General features: G+C 44.2%; 1 protein-coding gene across 2 annotated transcripts in view; it reads right to left on the minus strand.

The window, feature by feature from the left end:
• The window catches only part of pld3 (phospholipase D family member 3), a 41,208-nt gene extending 18,031 nt beyond the window's left edge, over positions 1–23,177 (minus strand). Inside the window, exons 1-8 of one of the 2 annotated variants that reach the window (XM_079674290.1) lie at positions 23,001–23,177; positions 20,921–21,015; positions 16,543–16,593; positions 16,302–16,459; positions 13,587–13,767; positions 13,294–13,411; positions 1,669–1,796; positions 942–1,139 (exon numbers count right to left, since the gene is read on the minus strand). In XM_079674290.1, the coding sequence (XP_079530416.1) occupies positions 942–1,139; positions 1,669–1,796; positions 13,294–13,411; positions 13,587–13,767; positions 16,302–16,459; positions 16,543–16,593; positions 20,921–20,947 (861 nt within the window). In that variant the 5' untranslated portion in view covers positions 20,948–21,015; positions 23,001–23,177. Of the gene's footprint in view, positions 1–941; positions 1,140–1,668; positions 1,797–6,274; positions 11,315–13,293; positions 13,412–13,586; positions 13,768–16,301; positions 16,460–16,542; positions 16,594–20,920; positions 21,016–23,000 lie in introns of those variants that run through there. The other variant, XM_079674289.1, reaches the window with a different exon arrangement.
• Positions 23,178–26,253: the final 3,076 nt, after the last annotated feature.

Below are 26,253 nucleotides of genomic sequence, written 5' to 3' on the forward strand. Positions count from 1 at the left end.
GGGGGTACGCCGTACCCCCACTTATTTGAAGCATGATTTCTTATTTTAATAGTCTAATACATCTAAAATAATTGCCAGTGTTATCAGTTGCAAGTGTGTGTTTGTTGTCAAAATGACGAAAACATAATAGGCAGATTTCACAGTAATTATAATAAAAACGTAGCTCAAGCATTTATGCAACTTGATTTGAAGCGTGTGTGTGTGTATGAGGGGCAGCACCGTGTGTGTGTAGGGTGACCAGGTGTCCCGCACTGTGCGGGAGTGCACACACAGCATTTTTATTATTTGTCCCGCGTGCCACAAATTGAGACTATGTCCCGCATTTCAGTGATAGTCGCGCAGAAAGGCCGGATTGGTTCGTTGACAGGCGATACCGCCCTTTATTAATATATTGTCTAAACGCCCCTCCCCCCCGTTGACAGTTCACGAGCGCGTCCATATATGTCTCCCGTCCGCCCACCACCCCCCCCCCAGTAAAAAAATCCCCACTATACCACTGGTTAAAACCAACCCTATCTCGCTCCTTGTGCTGAAACCTACCAATCAGAGTAGGGGCGGGTCTTCACAGAATACGTTCGGGGAACAAAATCAAGTTTTTTAAGGGCGAGTGGATTTTGGCAGGCAGTGAGCAGTGAGCAGACCAACGATTGAACGATGACAAGAACGGCTCTCACCAAGTAGGACTCGGTTCCCCTCGTTCGTACCAAAGAGCCGTTCAAAAGAATCGGCTCTTTCGCGACCGACACATCACTAGTGTGTTCCAGTGCGACTGTTGGCCGAGACGCAGGAGACGTGAGGCGACACAACAGTCGTGTTCCGTCGGGACGTGTTCTTTGGTGTCAGTTTGGGACAATATGCAGCAAGCTTTTAAACAGATTGGGCTCTTTCTAATAATATACTGACATTCACAGATCCCCTCCCCCTCCCTGTTTGTTTCTCACCGACAGGTAGACGTTGGACGGCGTGTTGTTGAGTGGCAGCTCGAGGGGCGTGTCCTTGTTGTAGTTGGTGGAGAAGCTGGGGGGCCAAGGTGAGGGCACTGTGTCACTCTCCCCCAGGAACCAGTAGGCTTCAAAGATCTTCCCCAGGTCTGCAGCCAGGCAGCTGCAGTTGTACACCACGGCGCCCAGCTCCTTCACCTGCACCACAGCAGGACATTATCTTACATTTCAATTGTTTCTGGATTTTAAAATTGTGACAATAAAGAGTAAAACAACTGCCGAAGCAACACATACAAAAACTATTTTGTTAATGTTGCTCGCCGATCATAACTCCAGTACGATATCTAATTTCAAATGTTCTTCTTTGACCATGTGAAAGTTCTCAGGCTTCACTGGAAACTTCATAAACGTCATCTATTTCCTCTCATTACTGTCTCATATCACAGCGCTCTAAACTGCTTTTTCTGCATGGCATGTGACCAACTGAGCAAACTTCCTCTTAAAAGCAGAAGAAACAGAATTCTGCTTGGATCGGTTACAAGACACCCTCTTATTGAGTTTAACACATTATTGCCTGGGATGTGTCTAATCTAATTTACACATATAAGAGAAAAAAAAACAAATACATAATTACTGTATTTAGCTATACTTAAATTGGTTAGTTGATTTGGTGAAACTTAATTCTAACTGATAACCTGTGTGTGTGTATGTGTGTGTGTGTATGTACCTGTGTGAGAGACCTCCAGTCCATGTTGGCACTGCCAATGTAAATGTGTTTTTTGTCCACGACCCAGAACTTTGTGTGGAGGACTCCTGAGGTGAGCTTTTTCACATTTACTTCCCTGATATTAGCTCCTGAAACAAAAAGTATTTATCATAATTACAGAGACACTGACAGCCGTGAATGCATAGAGAGTGAGTATAAAACGTAGTCGACCTTATGATTTTCTGCTACAGTACACAAAAGAAAGTAATAAGGCTCTACAATAGGGTTAAAAATCTATCTCATGAGATGATTGATATTTTTGACCAAGGTAAATATATCGAAACATCAACCCTGTCTCCTAAAAATTACGTTCCCACAGAACTAAACTGCATTCTCAATTACGTTTAGCTGGAAACGTATTTTCTCCCACGAACGCCCCCCCAGAACTACACATGCTGGCTATTGTGTTTCGCAACATGTTCTCTATAGCACGTCTCGACTGGGAATTGTAGTTTTAAAAGACGTTTTAGTTTTTCCCAAAATTAGAAGTTGACAGTATTAAACTGTGTACAGCCCTGGAGGTTTAGGCGATAGGAAACACATTGGTGTGTACACATTTAAAACATGTAATTACTAAATGGGTGGAAATCGCTTGTATCCATAATGGGCAGCATTAATATATACCCTCATGACAGCTCATTGTTACTTTGTAATTCTACTGAGTTACTTTGCAGATTCTGATTAATGATGTGAAATATAAACAACCCTTAAAGCAGACTTTAGTTACACCTGAGTAAAATTCAGGGAAAGGTGATTGTCAAGTACCAACAATCAGGAGAGATATTTGATAGTTGGTGCTTGAGAAGTAAACATTTATCTGCAGATCTCTATAAAGTATATTAATTACTCATTATTCTCTACTAATAGTTAAATAAAAACTGTATATAATTGCTATTTTTGCACATCCCTTTAAAGATTTCAAGATTTTCCAAGGTTTATTGACATATCATATACACAACTACGGTGTAGCTGTGCAATGAATGAAAAACTTGGGTCACAGGTTCCTCAAAAGTGCATTCCAAGACATCTATCAATATGTGTCTCCACCATTAAACTGTCAAATTCTGCACATTTCTTATACTATCTACATACATAAGAGTATAATTAATGTGTATAATATCAGTTAAAATAAGTGCTTCAACATAGTTAACATTGCAGGAAAGCAATATATTAGACGTTAAGTACAGGCTTAATATTTATCTGTAAATAGATACCCCCAAAGCTATTTTCTTATTTGAAAGAAGACCTTAACCTAAAGTATTCTTTAATGTTTAAATAAAGGTTAATTAGTTTGTCTGTTTTGCACATCCTCATATTAATATCTTTGTACATCCAGCACTAAACTGTATTATTGTAGAGATTACTTACACAGTGATGCAAACACGGGTATGGTGAAAAAAGAGAGAACTATTCGAAGCAGAAAGAAACAGCGTAATATACCATCTGACAAAGGCCTGTAATATAATGCTTCAATTAACTGGCTATTATTTATAATATACTCACATCAATAGGAGACAGATATTTTAAGTTATAAATCAAGGGTTTTTATTATTATTTACAGCAGGGGTGGGGAACCTTTTTCCTTTCAATTTTTACAACATCCTCCGAGGTCCCTACAAATTATTGAACTCAACCTCTGCTTAAAAAAACTAAAATCACAGACAATTCATTTGGCCTTTCTTTCATGCTGTGCAAAGAAAACGCAACCTCTTAATCCAGATATTTTACCATGACTCGCGCATGCATGCATGCATGCACGGTGTGGCATGACCACCAAAACAGAAAGGTATGGACACAAGATGTGCGCAAATGTACTTAGTATCCATGTGAACATGATTTAAGTGGGGGGGACCTAACCTTCTCTAGGGGGGTCCGAGGGCATGCTCCCCCCGGGAAGATTTTTTTTTAAAATATTGAAGTTAAAAGCATCAATCTGGTGCACTTTGAGAACAACATGAGCAGATCTATGGCTACATCTTTCAACACCCATTTGTAAGCAGATTTTTCTTTCTGGATATTTTACAAATAATCACTCCCCTTTTAAACTCTATTCTTGTTATTTTTAACAACTTTTTTGTTACTGTCATTTTTATTTTATACCTGTTTTTCATTTAGTCTCTAATGTCTCATTAATAATTATAATGATCATATCAAGGTGTGTCTTAACCTCACTGAGCTGAGGTTATTTGAGCCTCTCAGGAGAGAGCTCTCTTCCACCCGGTTGTAGAAAAGCTCTTCGTTTTCGTTAGCATAGCTAGCTAACCAGATGCTAATAACAACAGATCGCCACTGTGCTTACAACTAAAGACACAGCCACGCAAACACTGCGGCATGTGTACGGCTCCTTATGGGTACTGCAATTTTTGAAGAGCTGGAGCGGCGTTCCGGTGCTCTCCGTAAGAACTTAAGTCTAGTCTACACTCCTTTCAGACGAGACATAACTACGTGAAGACATGTTACGCTCGTGTTGTGTTCAAGGAACCTGTCCTTGGCCAGGAAAAACAGGCACTCGCTTGTTTAATTATTTGGCGATCTAGATTTCTTCTTCTTTTTTGAAGTGAGAAGTTGTCCGTCAGTCGGACGGACTAACGGACCCCCACCCCCCCCCCCCCCCCCCAAAACGAAAACTCTTCGGTTCTCCACGAATTACACAAGTCACCCAAAGCAGCGTTAAAAAAGCGGGAGGCGCCGAAAAGCGACTAATTTGCATCACTGTTACAGTATCTTCTTGATTTTTTATATTCTATATTTCTATCATTGACCTTCTACTTTCCCCCTATGAAAGTATGTACTCTTAATATTTTTTTCATCAAATAACATTATTCAACAAAAATAATTCAATAACATGCTTTAACCACTAGGCGGTGCACACAAGGTACACACAGCATACTAATAATAACTTTGTATTATTAATGTAGGACAATAATGTATGTATAACATCTGAAGATGTGTAGTTTACTAGTTTTATTCATGTTTTTACATAATTTTACAGAATATTGCTATACAATTTCTCATGTTTTACTTCTACACATTAATATCTGATTTGTAAAACATCACAGACAGAAAGGCATATGAATCATTTAATGGTAAGCTATTGAAATTGTGATTCCATAGATGTCTCTCCCATCACCCAAATCCCCTGACTATTCTCTCAACTCAGTATTTACATTCTTATATTCAAAGAAAATCAGTGATATCTTTAAAAACGACAAGTCCTTTTCTATCAGCTGTGCACCGTTATGGTGTAAATATAACCTATCTACCAATTGGATCAAATATAAAAGTCAGCCGAATTACTCTTGATACTGCAAGGAAACGTACTTTGTGAAAAGAAATGCAAGATGTTGTTTAATTGTTGATATATTTATGATCCATGTCAGATATTCAGTTTTGGCGGAAGTTCTCCTGTTTGTCCAGAAGTCTTCTCATCAGGGCTCTATAAATAAAGAACTATGACAGATGTGTAATATTTAATGCAGCCGAACCGTGTATTACAATGCAGTTATGTGATGACTTCCAAAGAGAAAAGCAAGCACACTCGGAATAAAGTATTATTATTTTAAATTTTTTCGGATATCATATCGCATTAACATCATATCCCAACATGCATTGCGGCTAAAACATCCAATCAACGAGCTTCAAGCTGAGGATCTTGGGTAATCTGTTCAGTGGGTTTGTGGTGTGTATCGCTAGAAATGTCCCTTATAGGCCTACGTCTGATTCCGGTGACTTTATTTACGGCTAAAAAGCATGCTAAAAAGCCGAAGATTATAGAGTTAAACGAATAAATAAAAACAAGGATAATTGTGTGTTATTGTTGAGTAAATAACTGTGTTATTTAGAAAAGAATAACAAATTAGAAGGAAAAAAATATTTTAAAAAAAATACAGATTTCAGTATTCTGAGGCTCTGAGCCCCATTTCTTTTCCTCACAGACGGGAAAAAAAGTCTGACATTATAAGATTTAAAATAAAAACAAATAAATAAAAAGATAAAACACTGGCCTGTAATTTACGTGAGAATAAATAGAATGGTTTTGAATAATATATGAGAGTAAAATCTACGTCACTTTACAGCCCCGCCCACCTTTGGGGAAACCAACGCTGTCATTTGAACGGCGATCAAGCCTGAAGCCACAGAGATCTACTGTTACTTTCCTTTGTTCTTAGAGGAAGTACAAAAAAACGTAACTCTGGATTTGTTTTAATGTTTGAGGCGCAATAAATCACACAGCAGCTTTTTGGCATGTTAAAACTATTATTTTCTACCTCGCTCATGAGAGTAACAGCTGGCGAAATTACAGCCTCGCCTGCTGATTTCTAATGTGTGCTCTAAAATGATATCTGAAGAAACACACTCCTCAATGTCAGTTTCGGTGATTTATGGACAAGGATGACGACACCCTAAAACAGAATAATGCAGCAAGATAAGCTGACAAAGTATTACATCCATGCAATTCAATCAACACAAATATGTACCACGAAACAGAGTATAGTAGTATAATAGAATAATATATATATAGTATAATATATGGTATAATATAATAGTGGAAACAGTCTTACATGAATGAGTGGACGAACGTCTCAACTCGAGGCGGAGTGCATGAACAATGTTTGAACTAAAATGGCCGCTCGGCACTTCCGGGTCAGAGCACGGCATAACCGGGCAGCGACAGCAGTGACACTGCCCTCTAGTGGCCGGCGATAAACTCTTCATCCCCCCCAGACCGGAAAGCTATGGGCCGGAATAGGTTAACGGTCTACATCCCGTATCCAGCTGCCAGACTCGGGCTCGTAACGTGCAGGCGGCCTCCTCAAGCGGCCCGGCCGAGTCGGCTGGGGCACCGTCGGCGGCGACTGCGGCACCGGGAGCGGTGCACCCAGGAAGGCACCCGTAGGAACAGCGAGGTCAGAGGACGCCCCATCAGCAGGCGTCGGTGGGAAGCGCCAATAGCCGAGTCGCGGGGCCCGACAGCCGGCCGCTGAGCAATCCCCTGGGGCGTCGCCCAGCCCGGGTGGATAGGTGGGGGCTGATGACCCAGGGCAGCGGGCGGCGGCGACGGCGCAGCCGACTGCTCGCGGGCGCAGGGTGTGGCCGGCGTGTAGGCACGGAGGAACCGCCGGTTGCGCAGTGTCAGACGTCCCGAACCGTCAACCCTGACCCGATACTGGTCGTGGCCCGGCGACTCCACCACGATCCCCGACCTGTCCCATTTGTGGGGGCTCGGGCCTTGCTGGTTCTGGAGGAATACCCTTTCGCCGAGTGCCAATGGGCGGAGCGGTCTCGAGTGAGTCCCCAGAGACTCGGTGGTACGGGACATACGGGTCCGAAGGGCGTCCTCCTTCGCCGCCCATGCCTCGCGCCATAGCAGGCGGATATGCGGGTTCGAGAACTTCTCGAGGCGGTTCACGAAGGAGAGCGAGCCACGAAGTGGGCGGCCGAAGATGATCTGTGCTGGCGAGAGGTCGCAGTCGGGGTCAGGCGTGTTACGCAACTGCAGCATAGCGCGCAGGAAGCGGTCCTGATCAAGGCTGCCCGACGGGCCGGTGTTGGACATCAAGAGGCGCTTAGCAGTCTTAACCGCAACCTCCGCCCTCCCATTCGACTGCGGAAAGCTAACGGAAGACACACGGTGTTCGACGTGCCATAAGCGGAGGAAGTCCTCGGTGTGGCTCGCCTTGAATTCCGGACCACCGTCGCTCGAGAGCTCCTCCGGTACGCCGAAGGTGGCGAAGAACGACCGGAGGTGTTGGACCAGGCCAGCTGAGCCCGCCAGGGCAGTACCCGCCGTAGAGCTCAGGACCTCTACCCAGCCCGAGAGCCGATCCCCGACAACTAGGTAGTGACGTCCCCCATAGTCGAAGAAGTCAGCAAACACCGCCTCGAATGGCGTGGACGGGGATGGGGACGGCCGGGGGGGTGTAGCCGCCTGTGACGGAGCATTGCGGTTGCAGTCTGCACACCCGTCCCTGGTGGCCTGAATGTCCCCGGACATCCCGGGCCAGTAAACTATGGCTCGGGCATGCTGCCCCATGGCTGAGGTCCCCTGGTGAGCGGCATGGAGATGCCGAAGGACCCTCCCACGGAGAGATGGGGGAACCACGACGCGGTCCCGATAGAGCAGGACGCCGTCCTGGGCGTAGACGGACTCACAGACCGATGACAGACTCGCCAGGGCAGGGTCGTTAACGTCAATCCCACCCTCTTGCTCGATAAGTTGGAGGAGGTGGCCGAGGCATCCATCAGCCGCTGTTTCCCGTGCGAGGAGGGGCCAAGAGACGGCTCCGAGCTCCCGTGCGTCGTCGCGGATGGAGGCCATGAGTGCTGACTCCATGGCGTCAGGCCCGCTCGGCAGCCCCAATGAGAGGCCGTTCGCTGAACCCGAGGGGGAAGGATGCCTCGACGTGGCATCAGCGGCATAGTTGCTCTTGCCAGGCAGATGCACAATGTCGAAGCGCCATGGGAGGGTGCGCTGCTTCAGTCTAAACAGACGCGAGTTTGTGATCTCATCCAGCGTACGGTCGCCAAAGATTTTCACCAACGGCTTATGGTCGGTGACCACGACGAGGTTGTCGGACCCCTGCGTGAAGTACCGCGTCTGTTCCAGGCCCCATGCCACAGCTAGGGCCTCTCCCTCGACGGCTGCATAGCGCTGCTCCGCAGGGGACAGGAAACGCGAGCCCGCGAGGGTGACCCTCCACCCTCCTGGACAGCAGTCCGGTATGCCCGAGGCACAGAGACAATGTTGCTGGAGCAGGAAGTAGCCAATGCCACGCATGGACCAGTCAGGGCGGAGGCAGGTACGCTTCTGCATGTCGTAGATCTCCACGCCCTCGCGGATGGCCTCCATTATGGCTTGCTTGGACGTCTGGAAGGCCTCCTCCAGAACGGGGGACCATAGGAACGCACAGCGTGGGCTGAGGAACGGCTTAAATGGAGCCATCGTGTCACGCAACTGGGCGTAGTTAGCCACCTGGTTGACAAGGCCGAACCAACTCCTGATGTCCGTCGTGGAGCCTGGGGTGGGGAAGTCCCGGATGGCGTCCAAGTATTTTGGGAGCGGTTCGATGGTAGATTCCGACACCCTGAAGCCAGCGAAGTCGACGCACCTCTCCGCGAACTGAAGCTTGTCCGGATTCAGCACGATCCCCGATCGGCCGACACGCGTCAGGAAGTCGATGGTCCTCCACCAGTGTTGCTCCAGGTCGGTGTCATAGTGGATGGTGTCATCCACACAACGTTCCTTGCGTTCATAGTCCGAGAGGACGGCGTCAAACCGACGGTTGTAGCCATCCCCTGACGACAGGAAACCCTGTGGTGCCCTGGTGTAGCGCCAACGGCCGAAGGGCGTGATGAAGGTAGTGAGGTGGCGATCCGACTCACGCAGGGGAACACTGTGGTAGCCGTTCCAGGCGTCCGTGACGGTCTTCCAGGTGCCCTTCGGGATGCGGCGTGCGAGGTGGAACGGGGACTCAGTGGTGAAGGTCTCACGTTGGCAGAACTTGTTGAGGGGGGAGAGGTCCACGGTCCTGCGGGGGGAACCGTCGTGCTTCCGAGTGACTACCATACGATGGCACCACGTCACCGGCTCGCCGTACGGCACGCGTTCAATGACCCCAAGGGCTTCGTCCCGCAGGAGGTCATCGTGAACCCTCCGCTGCCAGTGTAGAGGCACCGTAGCCGCGGTGTGGCATGCCTTAGGCGTAGCTGCGGGGTCCACGTGCATCTCGATAGGCGGCCCCTCCATGCATGGTAGTGCCCGATGGGGGCAAGTATTGAATGTCGACGAGGCATATCTCCCGAGTAGCCAACCTTTCATCCGGTTATTGTTCTCTGGCGTACAAGGGAACGGCAGTGCTGCGGGGCGCGCCGGGGGGACCGTGCGCTGAGGACATGAGCATTGGGCATCCCCGGGGTCACTTGGCCCCACGCAGCCGCCGTTGGTTGACCTCGTCGCATTGATGGACAGGGGCTGGACTGGCGTGTCAGGGCTACGCCTGTCCTTGGGCCCCCTTGCAACGTCGTCCGACGGGAAGTTAATGGGCAAGAGGCCGAGGTTGAGCAACGACTCGTAGGAGAGGTACATGGCCCGGACTGAGCTGCTCACATATACCATGGAACGGCAGGATGTAGTACGGCCCCCGCTGCAGGTCGTCGAGAGCCTAGCGAAGAACGCTCCCTCGATGGCTATAGGGGAGCGGTTGGCGGCCAACAGGCTGAGGCTGACGGGTCGCAGGTCGTCCCGCGCGAAACCGCAGGCCAGGAACTCCTCCAGAGACCAAAGGTCCGACTGCGCGCCAGTGTCTGCGACGGCGGATATTCGAGCTCCGTCGGCCGAGCCCCGGTTGCTGGTGCCATCCCTCGGCCCGACTGGCATGTCCATCGAGATGGTGATTAACGCCCGGGGGTGGTCTCTCAGCCTGGCTCGCCTCCATTCGCCCTTGGAGAAGATGTGGTGCTCGAGTATGATAGGTGAAGGCCTGTCGACACAGCCGTGCGACGTAGGGGCGCGGCGTCGGCGAAGGCTCCCGCGACGTCGGCCAGGGCGGGCTCCAGCTTGCACCGACGAGACCTGGGATACCAGCTCCGACCCCATGGCGGCCTGTTGACTGTCGGATGACGGCTGTTGACGCCTCTGTTGTCGGCGGGCCCTGTAGCAGCCGATGCACACCTGGTGAGGCTTAGGATTCCACCCGCGAGGCCCCTCCGTGAAGACATTAAAGACGTTCTTACATCCCGGACACGAGGCACGTTTAGCCCCGTCCGCGGGGCTCGGGGCGGGGCTCGCCTGTGGAGTCGTCTTCAAGCGCCGGAATGACGACATGGCTGATAGGGAGGACGACGGGAGAGCGTTACGGGCCATCTCTTTGTTCTCGACGAGTGCAATCACGTCATTAACTGGCTTGACCAGGACGTCAGTTGTCCCTAGCGTCTCGCGGCGTATGTCCGAGTCATAGATGCCATTGAGCAGCACATCGCGGATAATGTGGTCGGTATAGTCCACGTCCTTACCACACTCGCATACCGCATTATATGCGCATGTCTCTGCTTTACCCCGCACTCTGGCAGCGAATGCGCGGAATGTCTCGTCGCGTTCCTGGCGTAACTGAAGTAGTTCGGTGCGCAGGACGCATGTAGCAACTGGGATGACAGCTAGGGAACGCATGACGGTGATCAGGTCTGGCAAGGGTCCGGAAGCGGCGTCGGGGACGGCTTTCAACAGGCTGTCTCCAAGTACAGGCCCAGCGCACTGAAACAGCTGGAAGGGGGCCTGTGCGTCCCCTATGCCTGAGCCGGCGCGGAATACATTCCAACGGCGGATGAACACGTTCCATTCCTCTATTGACACGCCCACATCAACTTTGGGCCGATCGAGTCTCGGGCCGTGAGGGGCTGGGGCCTGGGCTGGCGCGGCCATGACAGGCGCTGCGTGCTGGTGGCTACATCCATGAATCGTCAATATAGCAATGACGAGTGCTTCAGACAAGTCATCGGATTTGAACTCGCAGCCGGGGACAGGGCATCCAACAACGACCATGGTGTCGTCATGAAGAAACACACTCCTCAATGTCAGTTTCGGTGATTTATTGACAAGGATGACGACACCCTAAAACAGAATAATGCAGCAAGATAAGCTGACAAAGTCTTACATCCATGCAATTCAATCAACACAAATATGTACCACGAAACAGAGTATAGTAGTATAATAGAATAATATATATATAGTATAATATATGGTATAATATAATAGTGGAAACAGTCTTACATGAATGAGTGGACGAACGTCTCAACTCGAGGCGGAGTGCATGAACAATGTTTGAACTAAAATGGCCGCTCGGCACTTCCGGGTCAGAGCACGGCATAACCGGGCAGCGACAGCAGTGACACTGCCCTCTAGTGGCCGGCGATAAACTCTTCAATATCTTTAAATGACTATTATCATTATTATAAGCAAGACAATAAATGGCAAAGATATGTAGAAAATAAACATATTTAAGTTACGTTAATGCGAAACGTAACTTGGGAGAAAATATTTTTCTAGAAGATATGTAGAAAATAAACGTATTTGAGACACGCTCATAACGAACGTAACGTGGGAGAAAATACGTTTCTAGCTAAACGTAATTGTGAATGCAGTTTAGTTCTGTGGGAATGTAATTTTAAGGAGACAGGGTTGCGAAATATATACAGTCACCGATCACTTTATGAGATACACCTTGCTCGTATTGGGTTGGACCCCCTTTTGCCTTCAGAACTGCCTTAACTCTTCGTGGCAAAGACTCAACAAGGAGCTGGAAACATTCCTCAGAGATTTTGGGCCCATATTGACATCATAGCATCACGCAGTTGCTGCAGATCGTCGGCTGCACACCCATGATGTGAATCTCTCGTTCCACCACATCCCAAATGTGCTCTCTATAGGATTTAGATCTGGTGACTGTGGAGGCCATTTGAGAACAGTGAACTCATGAAGTCATGTTCAAGAAACCAGTTGGAGATAATTAGATATTCGAGACATGGCGTTATCCTGCTGGAAGTAGCCACCAAAAGATGGGTACACTGTGTTCATAAAGGGATGGACATGTTCAGCAGCAACACTCTGGTAGGCTGTGGCGTTTAAACCATGCTCAATTGGTACTAAGTATGCCAAGAAAATACCCCCCACACCATAACACCAGCGTGAACCGTTGATACAAAGCGGGATGGATCCATGCTCATGTTGTTTACGCCAAAGTTGACCCTACCGTCCACATGTCGCTGCAGAATTCGAGACTCATCAGACCAGGCAACATTTTTTTCAATCTTTTATTGTCCAATTTTGGTGAGCCCGTGTGAATTGTAGCCTCAGTTTCCTGTTCCTATCTGACAGGAGGGTCCCCCGGTGGGGTCTTCTGCTGCTGTAGCCCATCTGCTTCAGGGTTCCACGTGTTGAGGTTCAGAGAGGGTCTTCTGCATACCTTGGTTGTATCAAGTGGTTAATTGAGTAACTGTTGCCTTTCTATCACCTTGAACCAGTCTGGCCTTTCTCCTCTGACCTCTGGCATCAATAGGGCATTTTCTCCCAGAGAACTGCCCCTCACTGGATATTTCCCCCTTTTCGGACCATTGTCTGTAAACCCTATAGATGGTTGTGTGTGAAAATCCCAGTCGATCAGCAGTTTCTGAAATACTCAAACCAGTCCGTCTGGCACCAACAACCATGCCCCGTTCAAAGTCACTTAAATCTCCTTTTTCCCCCGTTCTGATGCTCTGTTTGAACTTCAACAGGTCGTCTTGATGATGTCTTCATGCCTAAGTGCATTGAGTTTCTGCCATGTGATTGGCTGATTAGATATTTGCGTTAACGAGCAGTTAAACAGGTGTACCTACAAAAAGTGGCCAGTGAGTGTATATGTCAAGTGATGTTTGATAAAACATAAAACAAACTCATTTGGTTATTTTCTGAAACAAATACAGATTCTGGCTCTTACACTGTCAGCTCTCAAATTCAAGCTAAATGTCGTCTTAAAAAAACAAGACCTACAGTTGTAGACTCAACAGCTGAAACGTTTGTCTCGACTCGTTGGTACAAAGTAAAAGTGTCACCTGAGGCGTTGAGCAGTCGGAGGTCGTCCTGCGGCTGACTGTGCTGTGGTGTGTTCACTGCGATACGAACTGACACCTTCCCGGAGAGTTTAGCTAGTGTTTTCAGAACAGTCTCACCCTGCGAACAGCAAGAAAACAACCGGAACGTTAAATGTTATTTACGCTTCTATAATAAAAAAATAGAACACATTTCTTGTTTTATATTGGTAAATGTCAGGTAATGTTAATCAAACACATATTTTGAGGAGATAAACTCATCCTTTGCCATTTGGCCATTCACAGCTCGGGCTGACCTTATTGGCCGACGGTTCATGAGTGCCAGTGTCTTTGTTAGTAAGCGTCCAATAGAAGGAGGCGATGTCCACGCTGCTGCGGGCCTCGGCCATCAGGTTGAGCCAGGCCTGGTAGATGGAGGGGTGGGGGGTGCTGGAGTTAAACATCAGGCCTTCAGGGATGCTCTCCAACAGAACAATCCTGAGGGGGGGGGGAAACACTGTTATGTTTTAAATGTATTTAGAAAGTGTCAACTTTATATAGAGTGTAAAGCTGGGCTTAGTGCAGTGGTTCTCAAACTTTTTCCATCAGGCCCTCCCTTTGGAGAAAAAAAAAGGTTTTTCTGTGTGGTCCAAAAAGAAAAAACCCATAATACAATTGGGCAATCCCTTTGCTAGAACAATAAGTTATAATACTTTGCCACTTTGCAATCTGTGCAAAAAAATGAAAAGAAAGAAAATGCTGATATTTGGCACAAAAGTGTGTCTTATCACAGCATTAGTGGCTGCAATGAGCCTGTGTTGCAATGCACATTTCTTCAAAACGGGGTTGCAGGCTCAGTGGCGGCGCAAGAGATTTTCTTTTGGAGGTGCTGTGGGGTAGCTTGACGTTTCATAGAGGGTGCTCTCATTTAGGGCTCGATAATCAGCTCATGGCATATAGGCAGGGGTGCACATAACTTTTTTGCCCTGGTTCTCAAAGGAGTACCTGGAGATGTTGCTTGGTGCTCATCCTTAAAATGAAATAAACCGTACATTTTGAGGGGGTCTTGACTATATTTGCCAGACACACGGCACTGAATACACATGCAGAGGTGAACACAGAACACACATGCAGAGGTGAACACAAGAAAACATTAGCACAACCAGTAATCCTACACGCTGTCATCACTACCCTCCTGACTGTTCTCCTCACTGTCTTCCTCTTTGTCAGACATGGTAGCTGATGATAGGCCTACTACTTTCTCTCTGGTTGAGTCTGCGATTAGCTGCTTGCATCCACAAGTCAACAGCTGGTTTTGGGTCGAAAGTCTCTGTTGTCATCTTAGACAAGTGGATGTAATCAAATAAGTGTATGTGAACATAACCAATTACCTACCATAGCCAATAACAAATAAGTGTAACTTATTTTATTTGTGTTGTTCATTCATATCTTATTTTACTTTAACATTTATTTATTTATGCATTTTTTTTTATCTCTCAAGTTTTAAAGGATATTTTTGGTTACTGTCCTATAGTATACATTGAAATGATTTCAAACCTGTTTATTCCAATAATTATAAAGGAGTGCCTTGGAAATATGTGTTTACATAAATTGTGACCAAACCGTTTGAACTTAGACTAAAGTTACTAAAGTATCTAAACACTCAAGAGTCCTTACCTCACTGAGCTGTAGTTATCAGCCTCTCAGTCTGACTGGAGAGGACTCTCCCTCCACATTATTATAGACACATCTTCTTCTTATATCCGTTAGCACAGCTTAGCACCAGATTCTAATAACAACAGCGCCGGTACCGGTGCACCCTCCCTCTCTCCCGTTCACTCGCACTTTGGCTGTGAGCTGCGGGCGCCAGATAAGCCAACATCCCCCATTTTCATCACTTACAGCGCCGATCGTACAGGGCAAATGAAACGTGTAACCGGGGTGAAAAGGGTGTTACATTTACTTAATTATGAATATTGTTACATCAAGGCCAAAAATTAGGATGAGCACCAACGGTGAAAAATGTTTTTTTCCCTCCCAGAACTACCAGTGCAGCGCCTCCCCAGATCTGGCGCCCTAGGCGAACATCAACGCCAGTGCTACGGACCGGCCCTGAGTTCATATGCACATATATATATATATATATATATATATATATATATATATATATATATATATATATATATATACATATATATATATATACACATATATATATATATATATATACACACATATATATATATACACATATATATATACATATATATATATATATATATATATATGTGAAAATATGTCATGCCTCTGCGCCCCCCAGGGGGGGCGTGCCCCCCACTTTGAGAAACACTGGCTGAGGGTATCTTTTTAATTCTAAGGTAAGCTGTCACTTCGATTAAATGTTTTATTTGTTTATTCATTTTTACTATGCAGTCCTCTACAAATCTTCAGAGCAACATGACTCCTTTTCTCCCATTTGTATCTCATGCTTTTAATTTGAAACAGCCTCTGTGTAACACAGATTACAGCACATCTTAAGGCCACAGTTCACTCCTCTGGGCCCTCCATTTATATTTATTTGTTGCCATCATCTTATCTTTTATTGACTAAATGTTTTTCTGTATGGCATTATTTTTTTACTTTAAAATTGTCTGACTAAGTTCATACATTCCCACAATTAATTGTACAAAGACAATTCAAAAAATAAATGTGCTTGCTTGTTATAGATCTTTTGATGGAATTCACTGTAAAGCTTAACTTTTGAATCAACATTGATAAGAGGTGCCTTGAATAATATAAAGTTTTAAATACTTGCAGCTTCATCATGACTGAACAACGTCTTTGCAGCTAGAGAACGTAAACTATGAGCTGTGGTTTAAAATGGAGTGTGTGTGTGTGTGTGTGTGTGTGTGTGTGTGTGTGTGTGTGTGTGTGTGTGTGTGTGTGTGTGTGTGTGTGTGTGTGTGTGTGTGTGTGTGTGTGCAGTTGTGTGTGTGTGCGCAGTTGTGTGTGTGTGCGCAGTTGTGTGTTACCTGCAGGGGTCTGAGCAGGACGGGGCCTGGGGCAGACGGAGGCTGCTGCTCGGTGCAGGATGGGTGGGGGGGGCCCTGGGGGTCAGCAGGTTGTAGAGGGCGGTGGCAGCCAGCAGCAGACCCGCCACAGTGGCCAGAGCTACAATACACCTGGAATACTGCAAGGGGGGGGTGACACTTACAAGCTGCGGCTGTTGACCAACATGGAGTAAATAATTGTATGTGTGTGTGTGTGACTCACCACTTGTGCTTTCCTGTTGGTTTCTTGTCTCCTCCTCTCCACGTCCACCAGCTGCAGGCATCAGAAAACACATTAATGATGAGCATACAACTTCTAAAATACATAAAAAAATACAACATTTGGAGGAATGCAATTTCAACCTTAACACATTTACAATTTGCAACAAGAGATCATTTATCTCATTGGGAACACAATCACTGTAGCACTCATACGCGTTTGTGGATGTGATTATTGGTGCTTTATGTTATATTTAATTCAAATGTAAACTACTATGGTTCAAAAATAAATCTTAATGGAGGAAGAGCAAGGGAGGGGTTGTGTTTGAAAAGTATTTTGTGCAGTTGTAATGCTTCCTTTGTTATCTCCTTCAGCTTAGGATACACTGGACCATCCTTTAGAAAAGGAAAGGAGATAATGCTTTCCCACAATTCCTTGTGACTGCAACATTTAAAGTGAAGCACCATTCAGCCGTTCATGGAGAAAAACGTTGATGACCGACAAACACAGATCATGTAAGTTTAGCATGTAACATCTTATGCCATTACTTGCCCAAGTCCTTATAGGTGTTAAACTTGAACCAAAAGGTGAGCTATGAATTTCAGTGTTTCCGCTATATACAAATAGTGGCGGCGCAGCGCCGCTGCTGAAATATGAGCGCCGCTGCTAGGGGGCGCCAGCCAGGTACCCAAATAAAAAAATAAAAAAATTGTTTTACTTTTTTTTTTTTTTTTTAAATAATAAGTGGCGACCCTTTTTCATTTTTGATTGTTTGTTATGTAGATTTGTAGTATTTGTGTTACTGGCATAGGCGACACAGGCGGTCGCCTAGGGCGCCAGATCTGGGGGGCACTGCGCTGGTAGCTCTGGGAGGGAAAAAACATTTTTGACCGTTGCCGCTCATCCAAATGTTCGGCCTTGATGTAACAACATTCATAATTAAGTAAATTTAACACCCTTTTCACCCCGGTTACACGTTTAATTTGCCCTGTACGGTGGGCACTAGATTAACTAGGTAAAATAAGATATGAATGAACAACAAAAATAAAATAAGCTACATTTATTTGTTATTGGCTATGGTAGGTTATTGGTTATGTTCACATACTTATTTGATTATTAAAATGTAAACCTATCTTTTTCATATGGGCGTTTTACAGTTGTGCCCCCTAGATCGGATCTCTAGTAATTGTGTGCTCAAAGTGCACCAGATTGAAGCCTTTTACTGTAAAATGTTAAAAAAAAAATCTTCCCGGTGGGACAGACCCCCCTAGAGGATATCAAGTCCACCCCCCAATTCAAATATGTTCATACAATACTGAATACATTTGAAGCCATTTTGACGTCTATTACCCATGTCAATAAGTTTCTTTTTTTGCAGTGCATTTGTCTTTTGTAGAGATTTTTCATTTATCTTTACACATAAAATGTCGCCTAAGATCTCACCTAGGGCAGCAAATTGTCTAGAACCGGCCCTGGTACTAGGCCTAAAGAGCCTTTCTTGTGCTGACACATAGAAACAAATTGGCGGGGCGCACTTTGCACGCGCACACACAAAAAAATTCCACGCGCTCCGCGCTCAAATTATTCTGGGCCCACGTGCCTTAGCACCGCTGCTATGACTCTATCCTAAGGGAAACACTGAATGTTATGCTAATTAGTTACTATACAATTATCAGAATAGGAGGACATTTCAAAGTGTTTACTGAATTGTGTGATGTAACTTAAGCTACTTTTTTCTTTGTTTGAATGATTATATATACAGTAGAAGATATATAGGCCTAACCATACAATACTGCATAAAGTATTATTTATTCAAATAGTTTGACCAATTATAATAATTGTGATTCGTGTTGATTAATTTGAGTGAACAGGAGCACCCTCAGTAACCATTTCCTTTCACTTTCCTTTTTTTATTTAAATTCCAATCTTAGTAATGAAGTAATATATTTTCACATTTGTCCACGTTTATAAAGCCGGCATGAAACAATAATAAATGGAATTTATAAAGCGTCTTTCACGGGACCCAAGGTCGCTGTACATGGTGGACAGACAAAACAAAACAGACAATGAGGGGGACCAGGAAAGGACTAAGGTCCGAAGGCCATGGTGAACAGGTCACCCACAGTACGAAGGCGAGAGCTGGTGATGGAGAGCAGGCCCGTGTCTGAGGACCTCAGACTCCGAGAGGGGGTGTAGGAGGTCTGTTAAGTACTGGGGGGCGAGGGTATGGAGGGACTTGCACGTGAGGAGGAGTGTGTTATAGAGAATCCTGGACTTGACCGGCAGCCAGTGGAGGTGGATGAAGGTGGGGGTGATATGTTGCCATGGCTTAGTGGGGGTGAGAAGCCTGGCGGCAGAGTTCTGGATATATTGGAGCCTGGCCAGGGTTTTCCTGGGAACCCCGGACAGGACTCCATTGCAGTAGTCCAGACGGGATGTGATGAAGGCGTGTATGAGTGTTTCTGCCACAGAGTCAGAGAGTGAGGGGCGGAGTCTGGCAATGTTTTTGAGATGGTAGAAGGCGGATTTGGTCATGGGGCAGGCACAAGAAGCTGCTGGTGGATGGAATCAACTTTGGCCTGGAAGAAATCTAGAAACTTTGAGCAGAGATCGAGAGCACCTGGAGGATGGGGAGGGGGTCAAGGGGGCGGAGAAGCTGGGTTATGGTTGAGAGCAGCATTCTTGGTTGGGATTGTTGGATGCCAATGAGGGTGGAGTAGTACGAAGACCTAGCCAGGGAGAGGGCTTCTTTGTAGGCCTTTACATGGTCCTGGTATGCTTCGCGGTGGACGGTGAGTCCAGTTCTTTTTTTGAGTCTCTCTAGCCGACGACCAGAAGCCTTCAGGGCGCAGAGTTCAGTGGTGAACCAAGGGGCTGTACGGGTGAAGGAGACAGTCCGGGTTTTGAGGGGGGCTAGAGAGTCAAGGCTGAGGGATAGAGCTGAGTTGTAGCGAGCAACCAGGCCATCAACTGTGGTTGTAGGGGGAATGGAGGCTAGGTTGGCTGCTATCGTGCTGGTCAGGGCTGGTGTACTCAGTGTTTTGGTGTTCCTGAATGTGATGGTGCGTTTTGCCCGCTGAGTGGAAAGGAGGACAGGAACAGTAAAGAGTATGGCAAGGTGGTCCGCAACAGCTAGGTCCAGGCACTGGAGATGGAGGGAGGGGTGCCTATAGAGCACACTAGGTCCAGCGTGTGACCTTTGGTGTGGGTGGGACCTTGGACGTGCTGTGTGATGTTGAAGCAGTCGAGTAGTGAGAGCAATTCAGAGGCAAAGGTGCATGTACTGGAGTCGACATGGATGTTAAAGTCACCAAGCAGTAATGTGGATGGAGATCTGGAGCAGACAAAAGGTGAGCAGCTCAGCAAACTCAGACATGAAGATGGCGGAGGCTTTGGGGGGGCGGTATATGAGGACAACCTGTAGCTGTGATGATCCGGCCAAAGAAAAGGCAATACACTCAAAAGAGGTTGTATTTGCAACAGGGAGTTGTTTTATTGGGATTTCTGCTCTGTGGATAACAGCCAGCCCACCACCCCGACCCAGGGAGCGGGGCTTCTGCAGGTAAACATAGCCTGGGGGTGTGGCTAGGTTTAAGGTGAAAAAGTATTGTTGATTTTGCCAGGTCTCCGAAACAACATGATACAAATACACAGGAAGTATCTAGATGCACTCTTAGTAGTCTATATTGGGAAAGATGTAGTTTATCTGGGGTCAGATAATTTTCGGACTTTGGCTGTCTTTCTCTAAGTCCTGATGAGTTCTGCTTTACATCTTTCCTTAACCCCATGACACTTTTCACTGATCTTAAGTTAAAGTGTTAAGGAAAAGACACTGGACTGGATTTTTTGGACTATTTGACCTCAGCCCTGTTCATCACTCCTCATAATGGATAACCTCATTTCCACCACAGCGAAAGGTTATTAGGGTAATACCACCTACAAATGTGAAATACATTGCATTATTTGTTTATTAACTCTGTATGCTAGGGAGGTTTTCTAAAATGAAAGTAAGTATGAAATGAATTTGACACTGTGACATGAGATAAGCTATCATCCTTCAACAGACCACATGGTCTCATCTGCTCTGAGTAACTACTACTGACATGTACAGAAAGGAATTTCCCACAGCACATTGTATTTAAATACAGTACACATTGTTTTGGTTACTTTACTTAATCATTTTTTGTTGGTTCCTTTTCCTGAACGTCAGAATTGAACATCAAAAAGTTCTATCTGTCTATTACATTTTTAAGTATTAGCCAAATTGTCACATTACCCCTGTTTGACCCAGTAAAAGATTGGTATTCCTTACTTGACAGAACTGATTGAAAATATTTTTGCTTTTTAAAACTCTTTGATCTAATAGAGTTATGGTCCTTACCTGGTTGTATGGGATGTCAGTCTTCATTGTCACAGACAGAATAACATCTGCTGGGATGATATGGGTAGAGTCCGCTCCGGTCAGATGATGCAGCTCTGAGACAAAACAAAACTAAATGTTACATCACGTGTTTATGACTCGTGGGTAGGATCGGATGAATGACAGGAAACGTTCACATTGTGGAAGCAGGAAGTAACCATCTTTACTTCATTACATTAAATGTCATTACTACAGTTACACTGATGTTTGCCAACCAGGGTACAGTTGGGGATCTAAACAAGTTAACATATGAGGAAATATATAAAGTTCATTTGAAAATTGAATATTGAAAACACTTTTTTTTTTGTGGCATAAGTGATAGTCATAAATATGCTTGATCTAACTTCATGTAGCAACATCGTAGGGCTGCACAATTTGTCAAACGTAAGATGAAATTGCAATGTATGGACTATTGCAACATCACTCAAGGCACAGCCCTACTACATAGCTATGACACAACAGAGCAATCTCCCAGCCATTGTCCCTGCCCTCTTTACAGATGTGACAAAGGGAAGGTTCCACAGAGAGAATAGCCTGCACAGCTCATCTCTGGCACGAAGGGCTGTGGGAGCTGAGCACCAAAAATAACATCCCCAACAGAATTAACTCTTTACTGGAATCTCAGGTCTTGTGATTCCTGATTCCTTAAAACAGAGAGGAAGTATGGACGCCTGAATGCTGACAGCAGCAGTGTAGAGCTTCAGTTTCTCTGAAAAAGCATTTTCTCACAGCTCATTAACGCTGCTGGTTAGGAACAAACAGAGAACGGGCCCTGGACGTTTTTGGGATCTTGCAGAACAGTTTGTAATTGTTCAAGTCATGCACATGCGGGAAACAAACTATTCAACATATTTTGGCTGAAATTTTTTCCATAAATCTTGTCTAAAGAAAGCTAAATATTTGCTTTGTTTTGAGGCTCTTGTAAACAGATCCCAGGGGAAACAAGAGGTATACAAATTAAGAAAATTAAAGTTAAAACCTTCCAGCATGATATTGGAGGCCAAACTATGCTGAGTTATATGGAAAGTGAGTCTGGATTAGGAAACAGTCATTTTGCAATTTGACATATATCATATTTTCCATTGTCGGTTCAATATCTTCCTGGTCGAATGCACTTATTGTAAGTCGCTTTGGATAAAAGCGTCAGCTAAATGCAATGTAATGTAATGTAATGTAATCAGAATGGGGTTTTTTTAAGCCTAAGGGAGGAAACATATTGAAGTATAGAGTTTCCAGTACCACTTGACTTTACATTACTACTTTCCACCATATCTGCATTGAGTGTAAATTAGCAGATGATGCCTTTTAGGTGGAATATGTAGCATTCAAAGCAAAACAACTTGAACAAAACTCTTATGGAGTTGATACTGGTAGCAGAAGGCTTGCCTGTCTGAGCAGAGGAACACATCACATTAGAGAGGAACCAGAGGTGGGAAGTAACTAAGTACATTAATCAAGTACTGTACTTAAGTACAATTGTGAGGCACTTGATGCAACAATATTACCTAGAAATGTGTCACATATATAAATATAATTATAAACACACAAAAGGGATTTTTTTTTTCTCACACAAATTACTTTTACTTGTTATAATTGAAGAAAAGTTTGCTTATAATACTTTTGTTCTTACATTCAAACAAAGCATCTGAATACTTATTCCTCCACTGACAGGGACGCAAGAGCTTTGGCTCCACTACCAGTGAGAGTGAGTCAGGGAAGATTCATATTATCGAATGACCCAGACGAATAAAAAAGCAACACCTTTTTCTGTGAGCTTCAGAGAAGATAACAGAGATACATAGCTAGTAGTAGGCTAACAACATCTACTAATGTGAGTCAATTAAAAGTTATTTGAAAACACACATTTAGATAAGAAGCACTATGCAAACCCATTTGTAGCACCATCATTGTTATAATGTCATTAACCGTTAACTTACATTGTTACACACGTCTAGTTTACTAAGCAGACTAGAGTTGCCGACAGTGGTAAACAACAAAACCAGTAGCTTTCACCTTACCTTACCTAAAAGGGTCAACCCACCTGTTAAAATGCGTCCAGGTTCATTCAAATACCGCAGTTAACACCGTTGAGGTCTGTTCTTTATATTAAATCACATTTAACCTAGTTGTTTCATTGTTAAAAACATGGTAAAGTACAAAGAAGCAGCTCATTCCCTGCGCTGTGAGAGTACTGATTTGGAAACAGACGGGACTGGGTTAAATTAGGTCATGTGATCAGAGCCGGACAGCCAATCAGACAACAGCATCCAGCTGCAGCCGCAGCAGCAAGAAGGTACACGACACGCCCCCTACACGACATCCCCCCTACACGACACGCCCACCTGACACGACACTACGGTGGCTGAGAGACATTGATACAGTACATGGCAAATTAAAAACGAATTGCAAGTTATTGTAGCATTTTAAGCAACTATTTGGCAAATAAATGAATAACCTAGTCTATCCGTTTGAGACACAACAGTATATGACTTTAAGCACGAATCATTTTGTAAAACTAATACATCAATAAAAGGGGGCTTAGTAAACTTTATTTACATTTTTTAGTACATATAAAATAGGTAATAATGAGATAATCTATTCATTGTGTTTGTCTAACTGCTACACATGTATTTATACATAAATATATATATTTATGAACATCTAAATATAGTTGTTAGAGGTTTTAAGATATAAATAATCACATCATGGCATGGGGTCATTATGGTTTCAAACAGGTTCATGTAAGGTATAGGCCTACTATAACATGAAAACATGATTAAAACTAATTTCTGAATCTCACATTAGCCTATGTAGTTTGGTATATCATTGATATGGGCTGGACACCCCTTCACAATGATCATCATTGACTTTTTTTTAAACCAAATTAGGAGGGCCATTCAAGCCACTAATGAGCTCAATCATTCACATCATGTATTATTACAACTTTATAAATTAAGAGTGCGTCTATTACAAAACCAATCCGTGTATCTACCATCCAATAGTTTTTCTTTATTAAACACGTAAACGGAAGTGCGTCTGAGAGGCGTGTTTGCTTTTTGCTTTTTACCTTACTAAATGGTCAAATGCTGGTCAAATGGTCATTGGAGCGAGGGGCGGGGCGAAACTCACGGAAGTGATTTCAAAACAAAAGCACTCGTTTGCTAAAATCACACTTTGAATCACTACAGTAATCTGTTGAAGGAACGGTGATTTTTATAAACAGGGGGAATTTAGCGATCACAACGGAAATGGCCAAGACACATATTGAGCCCAGAAAATTGATGTTATTAAGGGCTGTAAATATAATAAGCCTATGTCTAAAATGGACAACATTGTTAGGAGATTTAAACTACAGCGGTTCTAAACTGCGGTCACTCAGCCGTCTCTCAAGTTTGCTTTTTCAAATCAGCTGCTCTTCATTATTCCTGCTATATTTGACGAGTGATACAAATATTTGTTACCACAAGTTCTTAAGGAAACTGACACTGTTGGACTCGGTTCTAGTTTGACTTCTACCAGAAATAAAATGAAGTACTTCTACTGTGTACTTTGTGAGTAATCCTCTGTCATAGTCCCCTCCATACAACCCAGTCTCATGGCATTTCGTGTTCACCAACACGATTTTTAATCTATTGATTCGTGTTCACCAACACGATTTTCTCCTTTTTTTCGTGTTGCACAGCACGATTTTAAAAGCAATGTATTTCTACTGGTAATGTGTTTCGTGCCTGCAGCACGTCTTTTTCTCCGGTCGGGTCGTGGAAGACCGGAAGCTGTGTGGTTCATAAAAACATGTTCTTACTCAATATCAAGCCACAATGATTGCTTTTATTTTAAATCGTATAATTTCTGACTTTTGTTTCCGTCTGTGAGGAAAATAAATGGGGCTCAGAGCCTCAGAATACTGAAATCTGTATTTTTAAATCTTTTTTCCTTCTAATTTGTTATTCTTTTCAAAATAACACACTGTTATTTACTCACCAATAACGCACAATTATCCTTGCTTCTATATATTGGTTTAATTCCATAATCTCTGGCTTTTTTGGTGTCCGTCAGGAACTGAATTTCAAAATAAAAATAACCGGAAACAGACGTAGGCCTCTAGGTGTTTAGGATGGCCGAAGACACTACACTACCCATAATACCCAGCTATCGTTTAGGACTACAGTCCCCGTGATTAATCTTCCAGCGCTGGGATTGGATGTTGGAGTGGCAGTGCGCCAAGGTTACGCCGAGCGTCAAACAGCTGTTTGAAATGGAACAAAACCACGCCAGACTATCCAAAACTGGAATCGAACGCCCTCCCCAGAACTACACCTGCTGGCTATTGTGTTTCGCAAAATGTTCCATGGGACGTCTCCACTGAACGTTTTCGTTTTTCCCACAATTAGAAGTTGCCAGTATTAAACACATTGGTGTTATCAAATGTAAAACATATAATTAATAAATGGGTGAAAATCGCTTGTGTCCATAACGCGCAGCATTAATATATACCAACATGACAGCTCATTGTTACTTTGTAATTCTACTCCACAATTCAGAGGTTAACCTGATTGCCAAGTGCCAACAATCAGGAGAGATATTTGATAGTTGGTGCTTGAGAAGACTAAACATTTATCTGCAATTGACATGAATGGAAACGAGTAATAAAGTATATTCATTACTCGTTATTCTCTACTAATAGTTAATTAAAGACTGTATAATGGCTATTTTGCACATCCCTTTCAAGATTTCAAGATTTTCAAAGGTTATTGACATATCATCTACAAAACTACGGTGTATGCAATGAATGGAAATCTTGGGTCACAGGTTCCTCAACAGCACATTACAAGACATCTATCAACATGGGTTTGTACCTCCACCATTAAACTGTCATATTCTGCACATTTCTTATACTATCTAAATACATAAGAGTATAATTCATATGTATAATATCAGTTAAAATAAGTGCTTCAACATAGTTAACATCGCAGGAAAGCAATATATTAGACGTTAAGTACTTTGTCAGGCTTAATATTTATCTGTAGATACCCCCAAAGTTTTTTTCTTATTTAAAAGAGGACCTTAATCTAAAGTATTATTTAATGTTTAAATAAAGGTTAATTCGTTTTTCTGTTTTGCACATCCTCCAATTAATATCTTTGTACATCTGGCACTAAACTGTTTTATTGTAGAGATCACTTACAGTATCTTCTTGATTTTTTATATTTCTATCACAGACCTTCTACTTTCCCCCTATGAAAGTATGTACTCTTAATATTTTTTTAATCAAATATAACACATAAAAACAATAA

Source organism: Notothenia rossii (assembly GCF_949606895.1).
Source record: "Notothenia rossii genome assembly, chromosome: 4".
In the NCBI taxonomy this organism is placed as follows: domain Eukaryota; kingdom Metazoa; phylum Chordata; class Actinopteri; order Perciformes; family Nototheniidae; genus Notothenia; species Notothenia rossii.